Source organism: Salmo salar, chromosome 05 (genome assembly GCF_965601325.2).
Source record: "Salmo salar chromosome 05, fSalSal1, whole genome shotgun sequence".
Classification (NCBI taxonomy): Eukaryota; Metazoa; Chordata; class Actinopteri; order Salmoniformes; family Salmonidae; genus Salmo; species Salmo salar.
In genome coordinates, this window is record NC_138295.1 from 40,190,795 (window position 1) to 40,216,433 (window position 25,639).

Genomic DNA, 25,639 nt, shown 5'->3' on the forward strand with positions numbered 1-25,639 from the left:
GATGCTGTATCTGAGATTGATGCATCTTTCTGTCAGTGCGCGTCTTGGTCAAATACAGTATCAATATTTCTGTATTTTATATGGACGGGCAAGGAGTTATGGTAGGGTGGGCCCGCCCTGCACTTTGCCATTATGGGGTATTGTGTGTAGATGACTGAGGAAAATAATCTATTTAATCCATTTTGAATTCAGGCTGTACTGCAACAAAATGTGACATAAGTCAAGGGGTATGAATATTTTCTGAAGGCACTGTACAACTCTTTCATAAAATACGGTATATGTTTTAACTTGTTTTCTTTTGGAAGGCAGATAAGGGGTTTTTATCAAAAGCAATCATGTGAAAACACAGACTCCTACTTATTACTCCACGTGTTTAACCTACGTCACTTCTGTTTTGAGCAGACTTTTTGCCAGAACCAGGCACCAGGCTCACGCCTGGGAGGCAGCCCGATTTCAAATAGAATGTAATCAACGCTCACCCGATTCAATCCCATCAATATCAACACAGGAAGTAAACCAGTAATTCAAGCCCAATATGCTGATAGGTTGCATGATCTCAAATCAAGCAAACAACCTAGTGTATGAAGAACATAGCCATCTGCTGTATAGTTCAGCCCACCCCCTCATTATGAGTAGGATTAGTGTTCATGATTTGCTCATTATAAAGAACAATGAATGGTACAGCCAAGAGTAATTAAAGTTGAGACATGAATCCTGTGACGTCATAGCAGTTTGATTGACAGCTGTTGATTCTTGAACACACCCCTGAAGTTTCACATAAACATTAAACCAAAGCCAAAGATGTGTATAACTAAACCAAGATAGACCACACCCTGTCGTTTCCAATGGCAACAAATTAGTCATAGTGGGCAGAACAAGAAAGGAGGTGGGAAGAGCCAAGCACGACCTAGCGAGATCCTATTTGCCTGTTCTAGCAAATATCTGCATATTTCCGTCAGGGAACGCCTACTCTGTGAAGTGCGCGTCTGCATTAACTCAATTCGCCTTTGCACTACTTGTAAACAACGCACTTTTTAAAAACTTTGGCAAAGGGAAAAGTCTACAAAACCTAGTCCACTCTGTTCAAAACAGATTGTAGTGTTGGGAACACAAAACTATATTGAGATCAAATGTTTCATCGATTAGAAAATTTGCAGAATGTCGGCCAAAATCAAGCTCTTTCCAACTTCTCCCACTGCTGGCCACTGGGCTTCCTCTCACTACCAAATTTGGTAGTGAGTGGAAACGCCAAGCGGAGGCTTCACATTTATATATCCGGTGAAATATCTGTCACATTGTTCCATCTGCGCCAAAGCCGTCCTGGTTCAACCGCAGATGGTGCGGTCCATCCAAGAGCTAACCAATAGCATCAAGCGTTGTTATCACACAGAGAGAAAAAAACCTGACAGTCGCCATGATGCTTGTTTGCTCCTTGTGATACAGCAGCGGAAACGGGAAAGTAGAAACAAAAGAGAGCACACACTCGCCCTCGCGATACAGATTGGTATGCGTTTGCAGGTAAAATCAACACAAGCGACAAGTTGCTTTGGGTGAAACAGATCCACAACTCAATTGTTTTCAATTATTGCTGCATAGGTGTTTCATAAAGTGCCACTTATGCATATATGAAGTCGGACAGGTTCGAAAAATATAGATACCTAGCTTAGCTAGCCAACATTAGCTTTCAGCGGTGTTTTCCATTAGGAATAGCCAGCATAGTTACGCTAGCTAGTTAGCCATAAGTGAGCTAGTTAGTTGCTACTCTGTCAGCCTAGCGTGTTATGGTCAGTTACATCTAGAATAATATGCAACCGTTAATATCTTCTCAATTCATTGGTTAGGTAACTATATCAGCTAACTATAATTCTCACTAAGTTATTTTGTAGCGGACGGCCGTTCGTTGGCTAATTTGCTAGTTAGCCCCTAACAGTAGCTAAAATTCTAAGCTATCTAGCTAAGTCCATTTTTCCTGACCCGATGCCGGCCTCAACGCGCCACCCAATTGTCTAACTAGCCGGTCAGTTTGTGTTCTCTAACTATTTAGTGGTGATTATTCCTCTGTGAGGCCTGTTGTGTAGAACTAACGTTAGTTGGCTGGCTAACTAGATAACCGAGCTGTTGCAATGAGTATTATAAGTTGAACTTTATTGATTTCCCTCGCTACTAAGTTGTAAAGCAATGCATTCTCATTGAACCGGATTTATTTCTGCAGTTAGTATCAGCAGTTAGCCAATAATATGGCCAAATCTTTGAGCCTCATTTCCAGAAGTTGTCAGAATCAAGCGAAGCCCTCTTGAAAAGTTACGTTCCTCTTTGCATGTTTGTAAAGTACCTATAAACCTGATAAAGAAGAGTCACTTTCAAAATGTCAGTTTTGTGCAATGGATATTTAATTGCGTTTGACATGCATGTTATCAGTGGATAGATATAATGTTCAGTTACTAAAAAAGCTTTTCCCCAGTGTTACAGCAGGAATGCCCAAGGAAAAATATGAACCGCCAGACCCCAGGCGGATGTACACTATCATGTCAACTGAGGAGGCAGCCAATGGAAAGAAGTCTTACTGGGCTGAGCTGGAAATCACAGGTGAGCATTGCACAGGCCCAGTGGCTGTGGAGGGGTGCTGTTCTCATATTAGGACTCAGCAAGTGAGGATGCTCTAGTCTAGGCCAGTTTATCAACCATTTTTGTTCAGTGACCAGCATTCTAGTGCTTAGAGGATAAGGTCCACTGTTTTATTAGCCTGTATATTGGTTTGACTGGCAACTCCAGCATGATTGTTTACTCATGTATTAGATAGAAACAAACCTGTATCTGCTTTGCATGAAAAGCCACCACAGAGACATGACTCAACTGTGTGTTTATCTACCCCTCCACATCTCTCTCTCTCCAGGTAATGTCAGGAGCCTGAGCCCATCTCTGTGGACTCTGACCCACCTCACTGCCCTACATATCGCTGACAACTGTCTGTCACGCATCCCACCCGACATTGCCAAACTACACAACCTGTTATACCTGGATCTGTCTTCCAATAAGATCAGGAGCCTGCCGGCAGAGCTCGGCCACATGGTGTCTCTCAGGTGAGCCGCTGGGAACCGCACTTCCCAGTATTCTCTTTGTTCTAAACTTGTCACTAGTTGGTGCCTGAGAATAACCGTTGCTTGTTGGGCTCACAGAGCATTTACTTTTGCCTGTATAGATCACTGGTCAATGTGTTAATTGTTTATGGGAAAGTTGAGGAAGGGGCTGTATTGTCACAGGGGCTAGTCTCTGACACTTGCGTTTCCCTGTGTCCGTCCTCAACAGGGAGCTGCTTTTAAATAACAACCAGTTGCGGGTTCTGCCATTCGAATTGGGGAAACTGTTTCAGTTACAAACACTGGGGTTGAAAGGTGAGTGTGGCTTATCGTCTTGGTAACCATTCCATCCTGGAGACCCCATTGTAGATCCCGTTGTATTTAAAAAAAAAAAAAAAATGTCATTCAACGTTGTCTTCGTTCCTGTTCCTATCAGGAAATCCACTTGCACAAGAAATTATGAGCCTGTACCAGGAGCATGATGGCACGAGGAAACTGCTGAACTACCTGTTGGACAATCTGGCAGGTTCAATCAAATGCAGTAAGTCACCCTCTGTCTCTCACATAACGTTTTAGCAAAAATTACTAATGGCTAACATGGACAACTCCTCCTGTCCCCAGCCCCCACAGAGCAGCCCCCGTCCCGGTCGTGGATCGCACTCCAGGAGCCGGACCAGACGAGACCTTCTGGTGAGAGACCAGCAGACAGTCCCTGTATACACGCGCACACACACGGGCTGTTTTCCTAAAGAAATTAAATCCGCTAAGTGTTTTGTTTCCTTGCCGCGATACTGTTAAATTCCTGGCCCTAAAATAAGAATACAGTGAATAAGGTTCTATATCCTATGTCTCTCCCTCCCTGTCCTCCCTCTCAGCGTTGTTCTCAGTGATGTGCTACAATGTGCTGTGTGATAAGTACGCCACGCGCCAGCTCTATGGCTACTGCCCTTCCTGGGCCCTCAACTGGGAGTACAGGAAGAAGTCCATCATGCAGGAGATCATGAACTGCAACGCTGATATCATCAACCTACAGGTATGTGGGTAAACCTCGACCCAGTGGTAAACAACTCCTGTCGCAGTCATTTTGGTTTCTCTCTGGCAAGTCATTGATCAATGAACCTGATTTCCCTGGTACATGTTTTGGGTACATTAAGTCATCTGTCCACTTTAATGTATGGATTTTGATTTATTTTCCACAGGAAGTGGAGACGGAGCAGTACTACCAGTATTTCCTGCCAGAGCTGAAGGAGCAGGGCTACGAGGGCTTCTTCAGCCCAAAGTCTCGAGCCAGAACCATGCATGAGTCAGACCGCAAACATGTGGACGGGTGTGCAGTTTTCTACAGGACAGAAAAGTGAGTGCACCGAGGAGCACTGTCAATGCTTTCTTTTCTTTTTTCTCCACACAATGCTCAATGTCAGACACTAGCTAAGTTTCCATCCAAATGGTGACAGATTTTCAAGTAAATATTCTAAAATGTGCATAAAAACAATATGCACGTTTTCCCACGAGTGGTGTTTCCATCAACTGACTTGTTGCTAATAAAAGTCTGTGTATGATGACGTAAAAAACACTTGCAGTTAAGTTCCCACGTACCGAAAACCCAAAAAAAACAATCGAAGTTAAATTTAACTCTACAGATGGTTTTGTAACAAACTGTTGTGGTGATATAAATATAGCAAACTTGACCAATCTGGTTTTGGCGCATGCTCGCTCGACAACAGTTTGCTGATAAAGTGGATAGCTTATGTGGATGAGCAAGATCATTTTATTTGATAATTGGCAGCCAATTACAGATCATGTCACCAGCGTTCAAATAGCCTACCCTAGATATTTAGCCTATTGGAGATTTGCATGATCACCGTGCACTTAACCTCTATGGGCTAGGTGGGACGCTAGCGTGCCACCCGTGGTGCACTCCATCAACAGCAGGTGCATTTCAAGAGCGGCAAATTTGAATCCAAATAAATGTCAAAATTCAAATTTTTCAAACATACAACTATTTTACACCCTTTGAAAGATAAACATCTCCTTAATCTAACCACGTTTTACGATTTCAAAAAGGTTTTACGGCGAAAGCATAAATTTAGAGTATGTTAGGACAGTACATTTACAAGAGTTGTGTGTAATGTTTTGTCAATTCAAAGACAGGGTCACCAAAACCATAAAACCAGCTAAAATGATGCACTAACCTTTTACAATCTCCATCAGATGACACTCCTAGGACATTATGTTAGACAATGCATGCATTTTTAGTTCTATCAAGTTCATATTTATATCCAAAAACAGCGTTTTACTATGGCATTGATGTTGAGGAAATCGTTTCCCTCCAATAACCGGCAGTCAAGTCAGCGTCACAAATTAAATAATTAAAATGAGAAAACATTGGTAAAATATCATATTGTCATTTAAAGAATTATAGATTTACATCTCTTGAACGCAATCAACTTGCCAGATTTAAAAATAACCTTACTGGGAAATCACACTTTGCAATAATCTGAGCACTGCGCCCAGAAAAATACGCGTTGCGATACAGACTAGACGTCATGTTGGGGAGATCTAAAATCGAAAATACTATGTAAATAATCCATTACCTTTGATTCTCTTCATCAGATGTCACTTCCAGGTATCACAGGTCCATAACGAATGTAGTTTTGTTCAAAAAAGCTCATCATTTATGTCCAAAAATCTCCGTCTTGTTAGCACATGATCTAAGCCAGCCGGACTTCTCGTCATGAACGAGGGGAAAAAATATATTTACGTTCGTTCAAACATGTCAAACGTTGTATAGCATAAATCATTAGGGCCTTTTTTAACCAGAACATGAATAATATTCAAGGTGGACGAATGCATACTCTTTTATAACGTATTGGAACGAGGGTACCCAACATGAACTCGCGCGCCAGGTGTCTAATGGGCCATCATCGTTCCATGGCTCTTGTTCGGTCAGATCTCCCTCCAGAAGACTCAAAACACTTTGTAAAGGCTGGTGACATCTAGTGGAAGCAATAGGAAGTGCCAAAATATTCCTCAGCCCCTGTGTTTTTCAATGGGATAGGTTTAAAGGTAATACAACACATCAGGTATCCACTTCCTGTCAGAAAATGTCTCAGGGTTTTGCCTGCCAAATGAGTTCTGTTATACTCAGACACCATTCAAACAGTTTTAGAAAATTTAGGGTGTTTTCTATCCATATGTAATAAGTATATGCATATTCTAGTTACTGGGTAGGAGTGGTAACCAGATTAAATCGGGTAAGTTTTTTTTTATCCAGCCGTGTCAATACTGCCCCCTAGCCCTAACAGGTTAACCGCCATGTGAAGTTCATCATAATTGATTTCATCTGCCTAATAAACCTAATGCTTTTCCACATTGTGGTGGTAGGTGTTTCTGCCACCATATCTCACATAATGAATTTTAATAACACAAACATCCCACCATGTCAAACGAACAAATTGTCAGTTGACAATTCTAAAATTGTACTGATGTTTCCTGTTTCCATCAGCCCTGTTGTGATTTTTTTTTTTTTATGCGTCAGGTAATTCATCCGCATGAAATGGTTGGATGGAAACCTGGTTACTTATCACATCTTGCTTCGTCTGTTTCTCTGCCCATCTCTCTTCCCCCTTGCCTTCTTCCCTCAGGTTCGGTGTGGTGCAGAAACACACGGTAGAGTTTAACCAGCTGGCCATGGCTAACTCTGAAGGCTCTGAGGCCATGCTCAACAGGGTTATGACCAAGGACAACATCGGAGTGGCCGTACTGCTGGAGGTCCGCAAGGAAATGATGGAGGAATCCTGTGAGTGTTATGTCCCTTTTCAAACCATAGACCCTACACCTAGTTATGGCCCTCTCCCTTTTCTCACCCTAGACCAGTGATGGGCAACTTTTGATGGGGGTGGGCCACAAATCTGAAGTCATCATGAGGGGTCGCAGTGGCAAGCGGGACTTTGAACCCACATCATACCCACACATGCAGTCAGAGCCAGCCCTAGCATTTTGGGGCCCCTAAGTTAACTTTTGTTGGGGGGGGGGCACCCACCCACCCACCTTGCTAGCAAAACATTTTAGCGGCCCCCGTCCTGACATTTCCAGCAGTTCTACACATTTTGTCATGGGGTGGAGAGAAATGTTTGCAGTGATATGAGTGACTTAACTAAATCAATGTGGGCCCCCTGGTCAGTAATTTGACCATGATAACTACACGTTTAGATGGCTGCCTAAACTAATTTAACAATCTAAATATTTTTTTGCTGACATGGGCTAATTGAGTGACTGACATAACAAGAGGAACTGCTGATGCACAACCAAATTTCAAAATTGCACCTTGTTTTCTACTATTCTACTATTCTAACTCCCAACATTAGGTTGAGACCCCGACTGAGTTCCAAAAAATTGAGATATATACATACATACAGTACCAGATAAAAGTTTGGAAACCTACTCATTCAAGGGTTTTTATTTTCATTATTTTCTACATTGTAGAATAACAGTGAAGACAACACTTTGAAATAACACATGGAAACATGTAGTAACCAAAAAAATGTTAAACAAATCTAAATATATTTTACATTTGAGGTTCTTCAAAGTAGCCACCCTTTGCCTTGATGACAGTTTTGCACACTGTTGGCACTCTCTCAACCAGCTTCACGAGGAATGCTTTTCCAACAGACTTGAAGGAATTCCCGCATATGCTGAGCACTTTTCCTTGACTCTGCGGTCCAACTCATCCCAAACCATCTCAATTGGGTTGTCGGGTGTTTGTGGAGGCCAGGTCAAATAGTAAAAAGAAAGAAACCCTTGAATGAGTAGGTGTGTGTGTAATATAAACACAACCATTTTGATAAGTTAAAGTTCATATAAGGAAATCATTCAACTGAAATAAATTCATTAGGCCCTAATCTATGGATTTCACATGACTGGGCAGCAGAGTATGTGAGCGAGGAGCGTGCCCGATTTTGACTGGAGTGGGGGGAGAGATTTCTGAAGGCTGGAGCATCAGCCTTCTTGCCCGCTCCAGTAACGCTCACTTCACGAGCAAGAGGCATGCCCGCCCCAGCATTCATTTGTAGTCTACTTGTGCTCCTAATAGCCCATTGCTTTAGCTACAGTCATGGAGTTCGCTAAATATTTTCATAAAGAAACTGACAAAATGCTAAGTCAAGGTGACTTACAAAGCTGAGGAGTGAGTGCGGTGATGTAGTGTCCACTGTTATGTGTAAGGCTTGGATGACACCTGCTGGTATGGTACTAAACTGTTAAGTTACAGACTGGATGCCATTGTTCTACATGTGGGATATGGAAGTTGTTACACACTGGTTACATGAAACATCCGCAACTAAAGAATCATTGTTGAATATAAAAAGACACTTATCCCAAAAGCTTGATGGTGTACTTACTACGTGCACATGCTAAAATAAAGGAATGAGGTGGTTAGATAAATGTCATTGTATCAAAGTACACTGCTCAAAAAAATAAAGGGAACACTTAAACAACACAATGTAACTCCAAGTCAATCACACTTCTGTGAAATCAAACTGTCCACTTAGGAAGCAACACTGATTGACAATAAATTTCACATGCTGTTGTGCAAATGGAATAGACAACAGGTGTAAATTATAGGCAATTAGCAAGACACCCCCAATAAAGGAGTGGTTCTGCAGGTGGGGACCACAGACCACTTCTCAGTTCCTATGCTTCCTGGCTGATGTTTTGGTCACTTTTGAATGCTGGCGGTGCTTTCACTCTAGTGGTAGCATGAGACGGAGTCTACAACCCACACAAGTGGCTCAGGTAGTGCAGCTCATCCAGGATGGCACATCAATGTGAGCTGTGGCAAGAAGGTTTGCTGTGTCTGTCAGCGTTGTGTCCAGAGCATGGAGGCGCTACCATGAGACAGGTCAGTACATCAGGAGACGTGGAGAAGGCCGTAGGAGGGCAACAACCCAGCAGCAGGACCGCTACCTCCGCCTTTGTGCAAGGAGGAGCAGGAGGAGCACTGCCAGAGCCCTGCAAAATGACCTCCAGCAGGCCACAAATGTGCATGTGTCTGCTCAAACGGTCAGAAACAGACTCCATGGGGGTGGTATGAGGGCCCGACATCCACAGGTGGGGGTTGTGCTTACAGCCCAACACCGTGCAGGACGTTTGGCATTTGCCAGAGAACACCAAGATTGGCAAATTCGCCACTGGCGCCCTTTGCTCTTCACAGATGAAAGCAGGTTCACACTGAGCACGTGACAGACGTCATAGAGTCTGGAGACGCCGTGGAGAACGTTCTGCTGCCTGCAACATCCTCCAGCATGACCGGTTTGGTTGTGGGTCAGTCATGGTGTGGGGTGGCATTTCTTTGGGGGGCTGCACAGCCCTCCATGTGCTCGCCAGAGGTAGCCTGACTGCCATTAGGTACCAAGATGAGATCCTCAGACCCCTTGTGAGACCATATGCTGGTGTGGTTGGCCCTGGGTTCCTCCTAATGCAAGACAATGCTGGACCTCATGTGGCTGGAGTGTGTCAGCAGTTCCTGCAAGAGGATGGCATTGATGCTATGGACTGGCCCGCCCGTTCCCCAGACCTGAATCCAATTGAGCACATCTGGGACATCATGTCTCGCTCCATCCACCAACGCCACGTTGCACCACAGACTGTCCAGGAGTTGGCGGATGCTTTAGTCCAGTTCTGGGAGAAGATCCCTCAGGAGACCATCCGCCACCTCATCAGGAGCATGCCCAGGCGTTGTAGGGAGGTCATACAGGCACGTGGAGGCCACACACACTACTGAGCCTCATTTTGACTTGTTTTAAGGACATTACATCAGTTGGATCAGCCTGTAGTGTGGTTTTCCACTTTAATTTTGTGTGACTCCAAATCCAGACCTCCATGGGTTGATAAATTGGATTTCCATTGATTATTTTTGTGTGATTTTGTTGTCAGCATATTCAACTATGTAAAGACAAAAGTAGTTAATAAGATTATTTCTTTCATTCAGATCTAGGGTGTGTTGTTTAAGTGTTCCCTTTATTTTTTTGAGCAGTATATTTATAATTAAAAAAAGTCTGATCTCTTAAACTTTTTGTTATATTATCAATACAGTGGGCCATAATTAGGTTTTTGCCCGATAGGCCTGGAATATTCCCACATTCAAGGAGCTTTCTGTTTTGATTGAGTTATTTTGCCTAAAAACAATTTAGGTCTACCTAATAGAAAAACACAAAAACTCTGCCTAGCCTGGCAAGAGTGGCCAAAAGGGTGTTTAGCGTCCCCAGTGGCTCTGCAAGTGTGGAGAGGATATTCTCCGCTGCTGGCCGGCTCTCGCATGAGCCTAAAGCCACGGGCTGGCCAAGCTCGTGATTCTGAAATTGAATTCAAAGGCACTAATAAGTAATTTGTATTTAATTCTAAGTAAGTCACAGCCTATGTGCGATTTACGGACTTATGACTTCATAAAACAAAATGTTTAAATGCTTTGTGGTTTATGTCCCTACCATAATTGAAATGATATAGCCTAAATTAATTTTCATTCCTCCTTAGGCTCCCTTTCTGGCTCCTGACCTATTTAAAGTGTATATGCTGTTTAATGACATGTAGCCTTTTTGAAATTGTTAGTCTTACGTTCACCTTTTCATGTTTATTCTTTATTTTCATTCAAATCTATTATGGTATAGTTTCAATACATCAATCAATTGGTAGGTCCAGGTAGTCACAAAAATAAAATGGTTTTGGTTAAATTATTATTTTAATGAATGGTGCGAATTTGGGAGCAGGATTTTTTTTCTTCTGTAGGCCTGGAGCGGTTTTTAGCGGAGAGTAGGAAAGGACATGGAGCGCCTTGAGCAATGAGCGGCCAACTGCTGAACTTGACTCACATAATCTTCTGGGCAGGGGTGCAAGCATGGGGGGGGGGTCCTGAGAAGGCATAGACCCACCCACTTGGAAGCCAGGCCCACCCACTAGGGAGCCAGGCCCAGCTAATCAGCATGTTTTTCCCCACAGAAAGCTTTAATACATACAGAAATACTATTGAGCACCCCTTCCCCTTCAGACGATCCCGCAGGTGAAGAAGCCAGATGTGGAGGTCCTCGGCTGGAATGGTTACATGTGGTCTGCGGTTGTGAGGCCGGTTGGACATAGTGCCAATTTCTATGGTATAGAAATTAACATTAAATTCTATGCCAAAGGCTCTGGTGGACATTCCTGCAGTCAGCATGCCAATTCCACTCTCCCTCAACTTGAGACATGTGGCGTTGTGACAAAACTGTATATTTTAGTGGCCTTTTATTGTCCCCAGCACAAGGTGCACCTGTGTAATATCATGCTGTTTAATCTGCTTCTTGTCATACCACACCTGTCAGGTGGCTGGTTTATCTTGGTAAAGGAGAACTGCTCACTAACAGGAATGTAAACAGATTTGTTCAAAACATTTTGGGAGAAAAAGCCTTTTGTGCGTATGGAACATTTCTGCGGTCTTTTATTTTAGCCCATGAAACATGGGACCAACACTTTACAAGTTTCTATTTTTTAAATACATGGGCCTACAAAGGGGGGTTGCCCATCGCTGCCATAAATCCTAGACCTTGCTATGACACTATCCCATTCAGGGCTCAGCATATTTTTTTTTAGGATCCTAATTAGCTATTGCGAAAGCAGCAGCTACACTTCCTGGGGTCATCATAAAACATGATATGATGCATAACAATAATAAACAAGAACAGCTCGCGGACAGAGCTACATACATTTTTAAAACAGCGCACAGCCTACATATCGATACATGCACACTAAATATCTAGGTATCTACGTTAAAGTAAACACGCTTTGGAAATGCATAACGCCATCTAACGAGTTATCAAATAACGTTACCGGTATAAGCAGTTCTTAGCCAGCCAGCTAAAGTTAGTTATTTTAGCCTGCTTGCTAGCCAACCACCACAGTCGACATATATCTAAGTAGTAAGCTAGAGAACAACTAGTCTAGCACTGGCAGGAACCCACAACACAACAAAAAGCCAGCAGATATAGTAGAGAGCAGAGACTTACTGATTGACAGCTGAGTTGGCCACCAAGTCAAGGGCCAAGGAGAGGCCTTCAGTGGGAGAGGTCGATTCACTGGCTGAGGGAGTCCGCTGTTCCAATAGTGATATAGTGAGGTAAATCCACATTGAATTTACCAAGTTTATCGCCATCGCTGCTGATACTTGTACCTGTAGGTTGGTAGAAAATGGAGGTTGAAGGCTTCAGTCACGCTCGGCACAGTACCTGCCTGGTTTGTCAGTCTCATTCCGAATTCTACCTTCCACTGGTTATACTAAGCCATCAAAGTCGTACAGTAGATATGCGCATGGTTCCCACACTCCAATCTGCTTGCTTCAACCAGACAAACTGGTCCCACTTCAAATGAGTAGTAACCCCATCCTTGTGGGTTTTAGTGTACTAGCTTCGACAGGCAGAAAACCACTACAACGCTCACTCGCTCGACTAACACTTTCAAACGCACAGGAAACAAGGAGATGCAGTTTTTTGCATGAATTTATGTTTTTTACTTTGTGGATGTACATAGTAGCTCACCAGCGCCAACACTTGGTTTGGAGTGTAATTGCATGTTAGCTGCTAGCCATGCTAACGTTAGCCAGCTGGAACTACCTAGGTAGCACTGGTTCTCCATATGACGTTGATAAATAGTGTCTTGTGTGTAGTTCCGAACATAACTTAATAAATATGTAAAATGCTAAAACACAACTGTGTAGTTAGTTGTAGTCATGATCTACTTACCTATAGCTAAGTCTTTGACCAGTTACTTTGAGTAAAAACTCATGCTTCCTACCATTTTTAAAGTCAAATGTTTTATGTTACGGTCCCCACTACATCAAGAAATACTTACATACATGTAATTTTGTGCCTTCGAAGCCTCTCATTGGCCAATGTATAGCATCAGCAATCCAGAGTTTATATACATACTCTTCCGTTCAAAAGTTTGGGGTCACTTAGAAATGTCCTTGTTTTCGAAAGAAAGGACAGTTGAAAACTTGTGCTGATTTAAAGAAGCAATAAAACTGGCCTCTAGACTAGTTAAGTATCTGGAGCATTAGCATTTGTGGGTTCGATTACAGGCTGAAAATGGCCAGAAATACAGACCTTCCTTCTGAAACTCGGCAGTCTATTCTTTTTCTGGGAAATGAAGGCTATGTCATGTGAGAAATTACCAAGAAACTGAAGATCTCGTACAACGCTGAGCACTACTCCCTTCACAGAACAGTGCAAACTGGCCCTAACCAGAACAGAAAAAGAGTGGGAGGCCCCGATGCACAACTGAGCAAGAGGACAAGTACATTAGTGTCTAGTTTGAGAAACAGACACCTGGCAGCTTCATTAAATAGTACCTGCAAAACACCAGTCTCAACGTCAACAGTGAAGAGGTGATTCTGGGATGCTGGCCTTCTAGGCAGAGTTGCAAAGAAAAAGCCATATCTCAGACTGGCCAATAAAAAAAGATTAAGATGGGCAAAAGAACACAGACACTGGACAGAGGAACTCTGCCTAGAAGGCCAGCATCCCGGTGTCGTCTCTTCACTCTTCAATGCTGATGCTCCAGATACTGGACACTTAAAAAAAAAAATATTTAAAAAACAAGGACGTTTCTAACTGACCCCAAACTTTTGAATGGTAGTGTAATTCATTTACATTTATGATACAGTATCTACCAGTAAATGCTAAGGCAACAGTGCAAACTATGTATTTAGAAAGTTTGGTCTGAAGTCTTGGTTAAGTCTTCGGACAATTCAATTATGCTCTGAGAGAATACAATTTTTCTAGACTTTCCCAAAACACTTTCCCAATTTAAATGTTGACTGCAAAGTAGATCTAACTGGCAGAGTTGTATCATGATGATTTAGGTCAGCATTTGTTTTGCATACTCTGCCATCACATGCATGTCACTCTTCATTGTGCAGTAGGCTACAGAAACACAGAAAGCCAAACAACGATCTCTCAGTAGGTGGCAATTGAATTAAAGGGCACCTACACCCTCCCCCAAAGGTATCCCGATGTGGTGTAAGCATTGTGGACATCCATTGGGAAAATGTTTCTTTTTAAGTGTTATTTTTTATATTTTTTTTTAATAAAAACTAGGGGAACATGGAAAACCAAAACTGGGGAAAACAGTATTTAGCAAAAGATTAAACTGATTTCTTAGGGCCCTAAAACTGTCGACTGACTGTTTAAAATCGTAAAAAATAACACCCTTTTTTGAGATTAAGTGCATAAATGTTTTCCAACAATGTAGATATATTGTCAAGTTAAAATGTTATTGCGTATGCTAGTGATGTACCGATATTACATTTTTGGCCCAATATCCGATATTTTCCTTGCCCCCCAAAAAACTGATACCGAAAACAGATATTTACAATTTTTGCGGCCTTTTTAAGCATTCTAGTACCGTTAAATAGTTAACAAACAAAGCGGTCTAAGGCACTGTGATACAGCCTGGATTCGAACCAGGGACTGCATCGCCGTGCAAGAGGCGTCACTGCAGTCCCTGGTTCGAATCCAGGCTGTATCACATCCGGCCGTGATTGGGATTTCCATAGGGCGGTGCACAGTTGGCCCAGTGTTGTCGGAGTTTGGCCGGGGTGGGCCATCATCGTAATTAAGTTTGTTCTTAACTGACTTGCCTAGTTCAAGGTTACACATACACACACTGACCAATAAGTTATTTTGTTGGCATTTACATATTTAAAAAAATAAAAAAATATCACCTTTATTTAACCAGGTAAGCCAGTTGAGAACAAGCTCTTATTTACAACTGCGACCTGGCCAAGATAAAGCAAAGCAATGCGATTTTAAAAACAGTTACACACAAACAAACGTACAGTCAATAACACAAAAGAAAAATTGAAATACATGCATACATAGAAAAGAGTCGACCCGAGAATTGAACTCTGGCCATAGACTGTCAGTCCGGACAACAGGTCATCCGATTTGACACACTGAACTCTATCTGAGAAGTAGGTAGTGAAGCAGGCGAGGCAGTCATTAGAGAAACCAAGACTGTTGAGTCTGCCGATAAGAATGTGGTGATTGACAGAATCGAAAGCCTTGGCCAGATCAATGAAGACAGCTGCACAGTACTGTCTTTTATCAATGGCGGTTATGATATTTAGGACCTTGAGCGTGGCTGAGGTGCACCCATGACCAGCTTGGAAACCAGATTGCATAGTGGAGAAGGTACGGTGGGATTCGAAATGGTCGGTGATCTGTTTATTAACTTGGCTTTCGAAGATTTTAGAAAGATAGGGCAGGATGGATATAGGTCATAATAGTTTGGGTCTAGAATGTCTCCCCTTTTGAAGAGGGGGATGACCGCGGCAGCTTTCCAATCTTTGGGGATCTCAGACGATACGAGAGGTTGAACAGGCTAGTAATAGGGGTTGCAACAATTTTGGCGGATCATTTTAGGAAGAGAGGGTCCAGATTGTCTAGCCCAGCTGATTTGTAGGGATCCAGATTTTGCTGCTGTTTCAGAACATCAGCTGTCTGGATTTGGGTGAAGGAGAAGCGGGGGGGGGGTTGGGCAAGTTGCTGCAGAGGGTGCTGAGATGTTGGCCAGGGTAGGGGTAGCCAGGTGGAAAGCATGGCCAGCTGTGGAAAAATGCTTATTGAAATGTTTGTAGATTTATTGGTGGTGACAGTGTTACTTATCCTCATGTCAGTGGGCAGCTAGGAGGTGCTGCTCTTTTTCTCCATGGACTTTACAGTGTCCCAAAACTTTTTGGAATTAGTGCTACAGGAAGCAAATTTCTGTTTGAAAAAGCTAGCCTTAGCTTTCCTAATTGACTGTGTGTATTGGTTCCTGACTTCCCTGAAAAGTTGTGTATCGCGGGGGCTATTCGATGCTAATGCAGAACGCCACAGGATGTCTTTGTGCTGGTCAAGGGCCGTCAAGTCTGGGCTGAACCAAGGGCTATATCTGTTCTTAGTTCTACATATTTTGAATGGGTTATGCTTATTTAAGATGGAGAGGAAAGCACTTTTGATGAGCAACCAGGCATCCTCTACTGACGGGATGAGGTCAGTATCCTTCCAGGATACCCGGGCCAGGTCGATTTAGAAAGGCCTGCTCACTGAAGTGTTTTAGGGAGCGTTTGACAGGAGGGGTGGTCGTTTGATGGCAGGCAATGAGGCGGTGATCGCTGAGATCCTGGTTGAAGACAGCAGAGGTGTATTTAGAGGGCAGGTTGGTCAGGATGATATCTAAGAGGGTGCCCATGGTTAGGGATTTAGGGTTGTGCCTGGTAGGTTAGAGATGGATGGCCGGCGATCAATTCATATATGGTGTCCAGAGCACAACTGGGGGCCGAGGGGGGTCTATAACAAGCAGCAGCGGTGAGAGACTTGCTTCTGGAAAGGTGGATTTTTAAAAGTAGAAGCTCAAATTGTTTGGGCACAGACCTGGATAGCCTGCAGAGTTCTGTCATACTATCTCTGCAGTATATTGCAACTCCGCCCCCTTTGGCAGTTCTATCTTGTCAGAAAATGTTATAGTGAGGGATGGAAATTTCACGGTTTTTGGTGGCCTCCAGGTTGGCGGAGTGTGCTAAAGCAGTGAATAAAACAAACTTAGGGAGGAGGAGGCTTCTAATGTTAACATGCATGAAACCAATGCTTTTACGGTTACAGAAGTCAACAAATGAAAGTGCCTGTGTAATGGGAGTGATGCTGGGGGCTGCAGTGCCTGTGTTAACATATGCCCCCATTACCAGTAAAACATAATCAAAACCTATTTCTTTCACTTACTTGCTCTGCTGTTTGTTCAGTCGTTTCATTCTCAACCAGGATTTCATGTCAAGCAGTGAAGTTTCAGCTCTCTGTGGCCTCTCTTCCTCGGTGCGCACTGTCACTGTGTCAGTTTCCATCTTGTCTAGCTGTGTTTGTAACATTTCATGTAACCCTGTTTCTTGTCTGCATCAAAGTAGCGGTCCTTGTACATAGCATCGAGCATGGTGACTACACCGTAAAAAGAGAGTGCCACCGAATCGCTTTGTTGAGCAGGCGTTTCAATGCCATGACAGAGGGTGTCTCATGTGCTGCAGGCGCAGTTGATGAGCTTATTTCTCGAGTCAGTTGTTTGAATGGAGATGGCTAGTGTGTTCATGTTACGAAATCCTAGACGACCTACTGTGCTGTCAGACTCGGCATGCTCATGGGGCTGATATTGCTGGTCCAAATGTCAGTTGTGAAGCTAATGTTAAAAAAAAATAAAAAAAAAATGATACCAGTGACGCTATTAATGTGTAACTCCGGTAGGGCAACATCTGAAAGGTAGCGCCCTTGGAAGTGTGTACCGGTGCTTAACCAGTAGGAAAAAGCCAACATCACCCACGACAGAGAAAGGTTGATTGTCAAGGGAAATTAATTCCATTATCTTGTCATAAATGGATTTTGCCTTCGAGTTGTCTCGCTGAAATTCTTTTAAATGACTGCTCGACTTGACTGCTTGATCCACACAGCAGATATTGTGGGCTAGGTTAGGAATGCGGTGTTGCCCGTGTAGCGCAAAATTTTACGTGGCTTCATTAGGTCATGTAGCTTTGACATCGGTTTTGCACATCGGCGTTAAACTAGACATAGGGCCGATGTTGCCATTTTTAGCAAATAGTTTCTGATTCCGATAAGTTCACCGATATATCGTGCATCCCTAGTATGGAGGGTAGGTTATTATAGGCTACTTGATCATCCTGCAAAATTGAGAAAATGACCTGATATAAAAATTATGAGCATATCATGTGCTTTCCTGTGAGATCTTGTCCCGGCCCAGTATTTTCTTCATTTGTGCCAGTAGCTTTCAGTTGCCACTAGCCCAATTTTGCCACTGGCACATTTAACTGAATGTCAAGCCCTGACATTTGTCACCCTAGCCCCTGCACCTGGCTTTTGTCTGGTTCTTATTCATTTGGTATTCGTAGAACTGAAAGGACTGAACATGTTTAGTAATATGGTGGGTGAATAATTTGGTGGATATCCACATGGCTTAGAAATGGTCTCTCCCAATCGGTTTTCAAGGGTGTACCACAGCACCTTATCTTCATCTCACTTTAAACCTAGAACTTCAAAAGGGCTGTTGCTGCACTTTTCTGGCATGAGTGTCCCATGGCTGTGCTCTGCCTTTTTTAAAGGGCAATCAGCAGTTTCTACATCCATTTTTGGACTTATAAATGAATGATATATTCCTCAAGAATCAATGGGTACATGAGCTTAGTTCAAGTGTTGTACCCCATCAGAAGCCAAAAATAAAAACAACATGTGAAGTGTTGGTCCCATGTTTAATGAGCTGAAATTAAAAAATCCCAGAAATGTTCCATACTCTCAAAGCTTATTTCTCAAATGTTGTGCACACATCTGTTTACATCCCTGTTAGTGAGGATTTCTCCTTTGCCAAGATAATCCATCCATCTGACAGATGTGGCATAGAATCTGATTAAACAGCATGATCATTACACAGGTGCACATTGTACTGGGAACAATAAAAGGCCACTCTATACTGTACAGTTTGGTCACACGACACAATGCCACATATGTCTAAAGATTGGAGGGAGCATGCAATTGGCATGCTGACTGCAGTAGTGTCTACCAGAGCTGTCAGAAAATGTTATGTTAATTTCTCTACCATAAACCACACCAAACGTTGCTTTAGATTTTGGCAGCATGTCCAACCGGCCTCACAACCGCCGACCATGTGTATGGCGTCGTGTGGGCGAGCGGTTTTCTGATATCAAAGTTGGGAAGTGCCCAGTGGTGGTGGGGTTATGGTATGGGCAGGCAGGCATAAGCTACGGACAATGAACACAATTGCATTTTGTCGATGGCAATTTGAAATGCACAGCGATACCGTGACGGGATCCTGAGGCCCATTGTTGTGCCGTTTATCCACTGTCATCACCTCATGTTTCAGCATGATAATGCACGGCCCCATGTCGCAAGGATCTGTAGACAATTCCCGGAAATTGAAAATGTCCCAGTTCTTCCATGGCCTGCATACTCACCAGATGTATCACACGTTGAGCATGTTTGAGATGCTCCGGGTTGACGTGTACAACAGCATGTCCCAGTTTCCATCAATATCCAGCAACTTTGCACAGCCATTGAAGGAGAGTGGGACAACATTCCACAGGCCACAATCAACAGCCTAATCAACTCGATGCGAAGATGTCGCACTGCATGTCGCATTTATATTTTTGTTCAGTGTATTGTCAACAAAGTAAATGTTATAAGGAAAACTATAGCCTCAGCATGGTTAAACTATAATCTTGGTATCATGGATGGCAGTACTTGCATCCATGGCTCTGTTTTATGATTTAAGACATGTTCCATTTATCTAGCTTTTTCCCAAAACAGTGGTGGTGACTTTTTTGTTTCTACTGCTTATTGACCATTTAAAGTAACCCCAACACATTTATTTTTCTCTCCCTTCTCTCCAGCGGGGAAGTCTCTGCACGGCATGGAGAAACAGCTCCTCCTTGTGGCTAACGCCCACATGCACTGGGACCCGGAGTACTCCGATGTCAAGCTGGTCCAGACCATGATGTTCCTGTCTGAGGTGAAGAACATTGTGGACAAGGCCACTCGCAGCCTCAAACTCTCCTCTGTCTCTGGGGAGACCAATGGCATCCCTCTTGTTCTCTGTGCCGACCTCAACTCTCTACCAGACTCTGGTGAGTAGCTGGGTTAGAAGGTGTTAGATTCTAATTCTGAGTAAAAACTCACCAGACACTATGAAAGCTCAAACCAAGTTTATTCTTCCCATTGGGTCAATACAGCTGCATTAGACAAAGACATGTTCACAATAGTTGTGGTATATGAACCCCACTTTGGGTGGAGTTTCCTCCTTCTCCCTAAACATTGTATCTTAGTTTCCTGCCAGCAATGAAGTGATACTGGCAATAAACTTTTCTTTCTCCCTTAACGTGTCCTGTCTTCGACCCTCTTCATCACTAATCCATGGCCCCCTATCAATGCTGCCACGTGATCGTTTTCCCTGCACTCAGCACATTCCAACCTTAGTTGTACACACCGTATACCTTCCTCCTACAGATAACCATTAACTTCTGGTGTAGACCCTCTAAACCTAAGCACTCAATAGGATACCTGATAATTAACCCTATCCCAAGTTTAGGAGTTAGTACCCAGAATCCATCAAAGGGAAAGGTATAAGCGATAAATATAGTGATGGGCCCACTAGCTGCCTGCTTGGCTTGGTGATGGTTACTTTGAATGAAGGAATTAACAGACACTTATGGGTTGTGTTCGGTAGGGAAAACGTTTTGCAATGGAAAAGGAACATCTGTCGTCATTGGACAAGTTTAGGTAGCACATTCCCCTATACTGAACAGGACTCATGTAAACCCCTACTGTCCCCTTCTCTCCAGGTGTGGTGGAGTACCTGAGTCAGGGTGGAGTGGACTGCACCCACAAGGACTTCAAGGAGCTTCGCTACCTTGACAGCCTCACCAACTTCAACTGCAATGGCAAGAATGGCAACTCCACGTCCAACTCCAGGATCACCCACGGCTTCAAGTTGAAGAGCGCCTACGAGGACAGCCTGATGCCTTACACCAACTACACCTTTGACTTCAAGGTGAGGGAGCGGCACAAACACAGGCAGACCTGAAGCAATGTCGCTGACACCGTCTTCTGACAGTGCTACAGATTGCTGTTTGTTCTTGTCCTGATTAATCAGGAAATCCTATTTTTACGACATTGAAATTGACCCATCGTCTTTTCCGCAGCATTACACCTGCTTTGCAAAGGTTTCATGTACTCTGACATTTTGTCCACTGTGTCTAATTGTTAGGCTTGATGTTCTCTGCCTCAGTCATCAGCTTTTCCGTTAGCCGAAAATTTACTTTTGTACTGATTTAAAATAAGTATTATCTCTAAATTACATTCAGCAATGCACGGAAGTTGGTTCAGGTTGTTTGTCTTTCAAACGCATCATCTCTCTACTCTTCCTGTCTGCAGACTTGCAGTATTGTATCAACTAATACCGGCCCACAAGTATTCAGTTATTGAGCAATAGTTTTGCTAATTTACAGAAATGTCATACAGGTCTACCGAGGTGGTTGAGTAGTTGGCTTAGAAATGCTGAAACATTTGCAAAGCTAGCTAGATAGCTACTGTGCCAAGGAATGGATCGCAGACAAGTGGAAAAAGACATTGACACTAAAATGGAGGATATTGCCAACCAGATGACAAATGAAGATGTGCAAGGAGCCAACGCTCACTTTGTAGGGTATCATTCCTGCTTGTTTAGCTCAATCATTGCAGTCAATTTGGCAGTCGGCACTGGGCATTCCTTAAAAAGCAGTATCCTGCACGTAACAACATTCAAACCGTTTTTTATTTGATGGCCGGTTTGCCCTCGTAATTAAAATCTGTTTTGTGAACGCTGTCACTCATCTCTGTCTTCTCTCTCTTGTGCTCTCTTTCTCCTCAGGGTGTGATTGACTACATCTTCTACTCCAAGCCTCAGATCAATGTGCTCGGCATCCTGGGTCCCCTGGACTCCAACTGGCTCCATGAGAACAATATCAGCGGCTGCCCGCACCCCCACATCCCCTCTGACCACTTCTCCCTGTTTGCCCAGCTGGAGCTGCTGCTGCCCTGCACTCTGCCCCAGGGCCAGGCCAACAACCAGGTCAACGGCATCCACCTGCCTGGAGGACGCAGGTAGTGATGAGACAACCCCATTCCAGGGATGCTGTATGCTATAGCAGTGTGCAGCCTCTAGCCCTCCAGCTCTTCTCTCGTTGTCACTTGGAGGAAAGAAGACAAGACGGAATACACAACCAACCTGTAAAATAAGAATCAGCCGTACAGTGAGGTCTGGCCAACAGGGATTTCTGTTATATATTTTTATTTTCCTCATTGTCGTTTTCCATTTTGTTTTCATTTAGAAATTGTCAATCCTGTCTGTTGTGTTTTGGATTCCTACCCCCCCGTCATACTTACACATAATGCTTTTGTAACTCTTTAACAGATAGAAAGGATGCTAGCTTCGAATATCACCATATCCCCTCTGGCCCCCGTATAGCTATTTAGATCTTTAGCAATATCACCTGACTCTTGTTGTCTTTGACATGACCTGTGCAGTCTTGAACAATGGCACAAGAAATACCTTGTATCACTCGAGAGCTGTGGACACCCTTCACAAGGCAAGGAGAGAAAGGACACCATTTCTAAAGCTTACAGCTGATAGTCTGTCCTATACCAATCTTAAACCAGCAAAAATGGCAGAAACAGAAATGTCTGTCTCAGCCAAGGCTAAGAGTGGGCCTTGTCTTTTCTCTCCCCACTGAGATCGATGTGACGGTATATCTATCTTCCATATAAGGCATAATATGGTGTGCCACTCCTCCTTTCTGTGCTATAGGGCCAATCTCTCTGTGGGTCCAAAATTGTGGTGCTCACCTGGTGCTTAGTGGTGCTCACCAGTCCATTACTATTGAGTAATAGAACCTAGTCAGTTGTCTCCCTCTCCAAGTGGTGCAATAGGAACTAACCCCACTGGTGCATGTAGACTGTCACTGCTGAGGGGCAATTCCACGGTAACTGACACTGACTCCGATTTGTAACTTTAAAATGTATGTCAAACAAAAACCAATGATTGCAAAGTTAAACAAACATACGACTCTATGCACAAGGACTACTTTTTAACAATTTCCACTGAATTTGACAAAAACACATTTAATTGGAACCGTGCAGGTGCAAAGTTTGGTAACAGAATGACGGTTTGTGCCATCGTTCTGTTACCAACTTTTCATCTCCACTGTTCATCAAGTAAATGTTTTTGTTCAATCTTCTGTGGGAATTGTTGAAAGTAGTCCTTGTGTGTAGAGAGGGTTTGTTTGACATATGTTTTTAAAGTGAAAAATCTGGCTCTCTGTTCCTGTGGAATTGCCTTGAGGTGTTTTTAGATGTTGATGATTATTATCCTTTTAGGAAAGGATGACTGCAACCACCAAATACACTTGTCTTGACCTGTTGTATGGAAGCAAGTAAGCTCTAGTTAGCGGAGGCTTGTTGGCATGCCGGTCAGGCATAGTGCTAAAGAAATGTATCTGTATCCTCTGGATTGGAACAGATTTGAATGATTTTAAGTAGTTGAATAACATGTAATTAGTGGCCAGCTACCATCCCCTTTTGCACACTGTTTTTCCTCTGCATGCGTACGTGACAGAGTCATTGACTTATTCTTGTTAATAGGACTTCATTTGGACCAGGGAAGTGCAACTCCAGTCCTTGGGGGCCGGAGTGGTGTCACACTTTTTCACCATCTTTAGCCAACACAGCTGATTTTAAACTAATTGTGTTTTAAACTATCATGATTAGTTGATTATAGGAGTTGGGTGTGATAGCTTGGGCAAAATTGTGACTGCAATCAGGCCCCCCCGAGGACTGGAGTTGCCCATCCCTGATTTGGACCATATACCACCTTTTGTAATGGGGTAGGGGATTTTGGCTGAGGGGCAAGGCAACGGAGGAAATTCTCAACTAAACATTTTTCAGATTTGTTACTTTTTAAAGAGGGAGGGCAATAGCTGATGTACAGGAGTTTAAACCAGCAATCCTCTCACTGTCACACACGTGGACATACGCAGAGATCTTGTAGCACTGTCTCTTGAGGCCAGTAGTGATTTCTTTCCCTCAGCCATAAATTCCGTACTCTACAGCAGTGGGTTTTTTTCACAAGTGTTTGTACAGAATATAAATCTAGATTGTCTTTACACGATTGTATATGAGTCACAAAAGACCTGTTTTCTGGCAGGGTTTTTTTGTACTATGAATGAGTAAATTATGATCCAATTTGAAGAAAAAAAAGACAGGATTGTATTGTAAACTATGGCAATTTTTTTTTATCCAGTAAATGTTAAGATGAAATTGAAATGACCAGCTTGTACAAAAGACTTAAGGGGTTGTTCCAGCCGTTCGCTGCCACTACTTTGCACTCCCGCCCTAGGTTAACTGTTTTTATGTATCAGTATTGCTTGTTTTCCTGTTATGATTTGAGAACATGTTTCTCAAATTGTAAATAAATCTACTGACTAAATATGATGCATCTTCAAATCCATTCTATTAACAAGCCATTGGTCCATACTGCTGCCAGCCTGCCACCAACTGACCCATTCATCCACTCACAGTTCAGACTAAAGTAAGGTTAGGTCTCCAATTACACCCTATTCACTGTAGTGCACTACTTTTGGCCAGTCCCATGTGGCTCTGTTCAAAAGTGCACTATATAGGAAATAGGTTGTCATTTCAGATTGATCCTATGAGGGATTTTTTTGTTGTTGCTTCACGCACATCCAGTATCCCACAATTAGTGTTGTACAACCGGAACATTGTGCCTCACCGTAGCCATTTTGTTGTCTTGCACTATTTACAATTGGCGAACTCCGGAACAACCTCTTCTCCATTTATTTTTTAAATACTGTCCAGACATTTGATGTCCTTTGGGGTTTTTGTTATCGTTTTGTATTTTCTTTCTTTTTTTTGTATGAGCTGTGACAATGTTATGTGTATATACTCCTTGTTGAGCGATCTAGTAATCCGGTATGGAATATTTGTCAAGCTTTAGTTTTTTTCACTGGGGCAAAGTGAAGACCTCTTCTGAACCCCCTTCCAGAATGTTTTGCACCCCTCCGTGTACTTTAGCTCAGCTCTTAGAACCCCTTGATAGTCCCTTATCACCATAGTCACCTAGCCTGTCTTGCCCCTCCACCACTGAATTCTGAATCTAGAAAAGCATGTTCCCCTATACCTAGCCCTATGTCCAACCCCCTAGACACTTAACAGTCAAGTGTATTACTTTAGTCCTTTTAACCCCGCTACTGAAGCCCCTGTGCGGTTCCATCTCCTCTGCCGTACCATCTGTGAGGTGGCCCAGACAGACATTCTGAAATATGTCCGTGATGACTGACTATATATTGCAACTGTCACATTTTAAACAGGAAATGGAATGATCACGCTCCCCCCCCCTTTCCCACATTTATTATTGAATAAATTAAAATCACCTTTTTAAAGTAAATATGATGCTTTTGCCACTGTGCTAAAGTTAGAATTTTATGAATTTTTACAGAGGGGAAAGGTTGAAATGGGAAATATACATTTAGTCCTAGTTCAAAAGCTTTTTTTCTGTCCTTACTTTCCCCCCTTGATATATTTTATTTGTTTTGAACAGAAACAAATGTCCAGTTTGATACCCCTGAATTGCTGGTAGTATTGTAGTAGATTTAAAGACTTAGATTTTTTTGTAAAGTGTGAATAAAAGATGTATCTCATGTTTCCTTCCTAAAACTTTGAATTGTGTTGTGTATATCCTATGATTGCTACATTTTCATTTTTACTCATTGCTTTTCCATACCTTACCCCACCTTTCCATCAACCAAATGATTATTTATTTTAGTAGAAATGATAGTTAATGTTTTAATGATAAAACAATGACTTGGTCAACTTTGGGTCACTGTAAAAATGGACGCAGAATGCTTATCGAATGAAGATTCCTAAGCGGAGTAGTGT

General features: G+C 42.9%; 1 protein-coding gene across 1 annotated transcript; it reads left to right on the plus strand.

Annotated features, from left to right (window-relative positions):
• The first annotated feature begins 1,291 nt into the window (after window positions 1-1,291).
• Window positions 1,292-25,417, plus strand: LOC106604834 (CCR4-NOT transcription complex subunit 6). Its single transcript, XM_014199881.3, has 12 exons — window positions 1,292-1,518; window positions 2,462-2,586; window positions 2,894-3,080; window positions 3,307-3,392; window positions 3,514-3,618; window positions 3,699-3,767; window positions 3,953-4,110; window positions 4,277-4,431; window positions 6,722-6,876; window positions 19,543-19,776; window positions 20,491-20,699; window positions 21,558-25,417. Exons 2-12 carry the CDS (start codon window positions 2,475-2,477, stop codon window positions 21,792-21,794), a joined length of 1,707 nt encoding a protein of 568 aa, XP_014055356.1. The 5' UTR covers window positions 1,292-1,518; window positions 2,462-2,474; the 3' UTR covers window positions 21,795-25,417.
• The last annotated feature ends 222 nt before the right edge of the window (window positions 25,418-25,639 follow it).